This window comes from Lathyrus oleraceus, chromosome 6 (genome assembly GCF_024323335.1).
Source record: "Lathyrus oleraceus cultivar Zhongwan6 chromosome 6, CAAS_Psat_ZW6_1.0, whole genome shotgun sequence".
Taxonomy (NCBI): Eukaryota; Viridiplantae; Streptophyta; class Magnoliopsida; order Fabales; family Fabaceae; genus Lathyrus; species Lathyrus oleraceus.
This window is the reverse complement of record NC_066584.1, coordinates 464557618-464559984: the sequence shown is the minus strand read 5'-3', so window position 1 is coordinate 464559984 and position 2367 is coordinate 464557618. Positions and strand designations below refer to the sequence as shown.

Sequence of the window (2367 nt, the reverse complement as noted above, 5' to 3'; positions counted from 1 at the left end):
AAAACTTGGAGATCTGCATCTGAAGGGGATGAAAAATATTGTGTCAAAAGAAACCATCAGAGGTATTATAATACTCAAGATCGGAGAAGGTAAAATATATGGTGAGTGTCAAATTGGGAACCAAAACCAAGATGTCACATCCAAAGTTACAACATCAGATGACTTCAAAAGTTTTGGAACTTCTTCATATGGACCTAATGGGATCTATGCAGGTTGAGAGTCTTGGAGGGAAAAGGTACGCCTATGTAGTTGTTGATGATTTTTAAAGGTTCATGTGGGTGAACTTCATCAAAGAAAAATTTGATGTCTTTAAGGTGTTCAAAGATCTAAGTCAAAGGATTCAAAGAGAGAAGGAAAGTGAAATCATCAAGATTCAAAGTAACCATGGGAAGGAATTTTAAAAAAAATAGATTCGTTGATTTTTGCTCCTCTGAAGGTATTGGGCATGAGTTATCCTCTCCTATCATCCCATACCAAAACAGAGTTGTGGAACGCAAGAATAGAACTATCCAAAAGTCAGCTAAAGTCATGCTTCATGCCAAGCATCTACCCTATAATTTATGGGTTGAAGCAATGAATATTTCCGGCTATATTCATAATATAGTCACTCTAAGAATCGGTACCTCAACTACTCTCTATGAATTATGGAAAGGGAGGAAGCACGCAGTCAAATACTTTCACATATTTTGAAGCAAATGCTACATCCTAGTTGACCATGAACAAAGAAGAAAGATGGATCCCAAGAGTGATGAAGGTATATTTCTGGGATAATCTACAAACAGCTGAGCCTATAGAGTCTTTAATTCCAGAATCAAAGTTATGATGGAATCCATCAATGTGGTAGTGGATGACAATATCTTAGAAAAGGGGATGGATGTTGAAGCTGATGTCGAGACATCATCTCAGCAAATCAACCCAACTGAAAATGAGGAAGTGATTGAATCAGACAGTGAATCAGGAGGTGTTAAACCTGATAACCCCCAAGTCAACAAAGGTACCTCCATCAGAATACAGAAATATCATCCAACAGATCTCATAATTAGAAACCTTAATGAAGGTGTCACCACTAGATCTAGAGATGTGATCTCAAATGCATGTTTTGTTTCTAAGTTTGAACCAAAAAATGTGAAGGAAGCTTTGACTGACGAATTTTGGATCAATGCAATGCAAGAGGAATTAGGTCAATTTATAAGAAATGAAGTATGGGAATTAGTTCCTAGACCTAAAGGAATTAATGTTATTGGCACAAAGTGGATTTACAAGAACAAATCTGATGAAAAGGGGACTATAACCAGAAACAAAGTCAGACTTGTTGCTCAAGGATACGCTCAAATTGAAGGGGTCGATTTTGATGAGACATTTGCCCATGTTGCTCGCCTTGAGTCAATCAGACTATTGTTAGGACTGGCTTGTCTTCTTAAATTCAAACTATTTTAAATGGATGTAAAAAATGCTTTCTTAAACGGGTACTTGAATGAAGAAGTCTATGTAGAACAACCCAAGGGGTTCATAGATCCAAACTTCCCAGATCATGTTTACAAATTAAGGAAAGCTCTTTGTGGACTAAAGCAATCTCATAGGGCTTGGTATGAGAGACTCGCTGACTACCTTGTTAATAATGGATACAGGAAAGAAGGAACAGACAAAACTATGTTTGTTAAAGAAGAGCATGGTAAACTCATGATAGCTCAAATATATGTTGATGACGTTGTATTTGGAGGGATGTCAAACCAGATTGTACAATATTTTGTCAAGCAGATGGAATCTGAGTTTGAAATGAGTCTTGTTGGTGAACTGATATACTTTCTTGGGCTACAAGTCAGACATATGGATGACATTATCTTCATCTCCCAAAGCAAGTACGCCAAGAACATAGTGAAAAAGTTTGGCATGGAAAATGCTAGCCATAAAAGGACATATGCACCAACTCATTTAAAACTAACCAAAGATGAAAAAGGTAAAAATTTGGATCAAAGTCTGTACAGGAGTATGATTGGTAGTCTGCTTTATCTCACAGCTAGCAGACCTGACATTACATTTGGTGTAGGAGTTTGTGCTAGATATCAATTTGAACCCAAAATGAGTCACATTACTCAAGTGAAAAGGATTCTGAAGTATATCAATGGAACCAGTGAATATGGAATGTTGTATTCTCACAATGCAAAGTCCTTACTAACAGCATATTGTGATGTAGATTGGGCAGGCAGTGCTGATGATAGAAAAAGCACTTATGGAGGATGTTTCTTTTTGGGAAATAATCTAATATCTTGGTTCAGTCAGAAGCAAAATAGTGTGTCATTATCTACAATTGAGGTTGAATATATTGTTGCAGGAAGTAGTTGCTCTCAATTGATTTGGATGAAATAA

The 2367-nt window shown here is 36.6% G+C and overlaps 1 protein-coding gene across 1 annotated transcript; it reads left to right on the top strand.

Annotated features, from left to right (window-relative positions):
* The first annotated feature begins 1437 nt into the window (after positions 1–1437).
* Positions 1438–2367, top strand: LOC127096258 (uncharacterized mitochondrial protein AtMg00810-like). The gene has a single exon (XM_051034853.1). It carries the CDS (start codon positions 1438–1440, stop codon positions 2365–2367), a length of 930 nt encoding a protein of 309 aa, XP_050890810.1.

Bases quoted from the DNA above. Each gene is read 5' to 3' on its own strand.
- LOC127096258 (XM_051034853.1), top strand. From the start codon at position 1,438: ATGGATGTAAAAAATGCTTTCTTAAACGGGTACTTGAATGAAGAAGTC.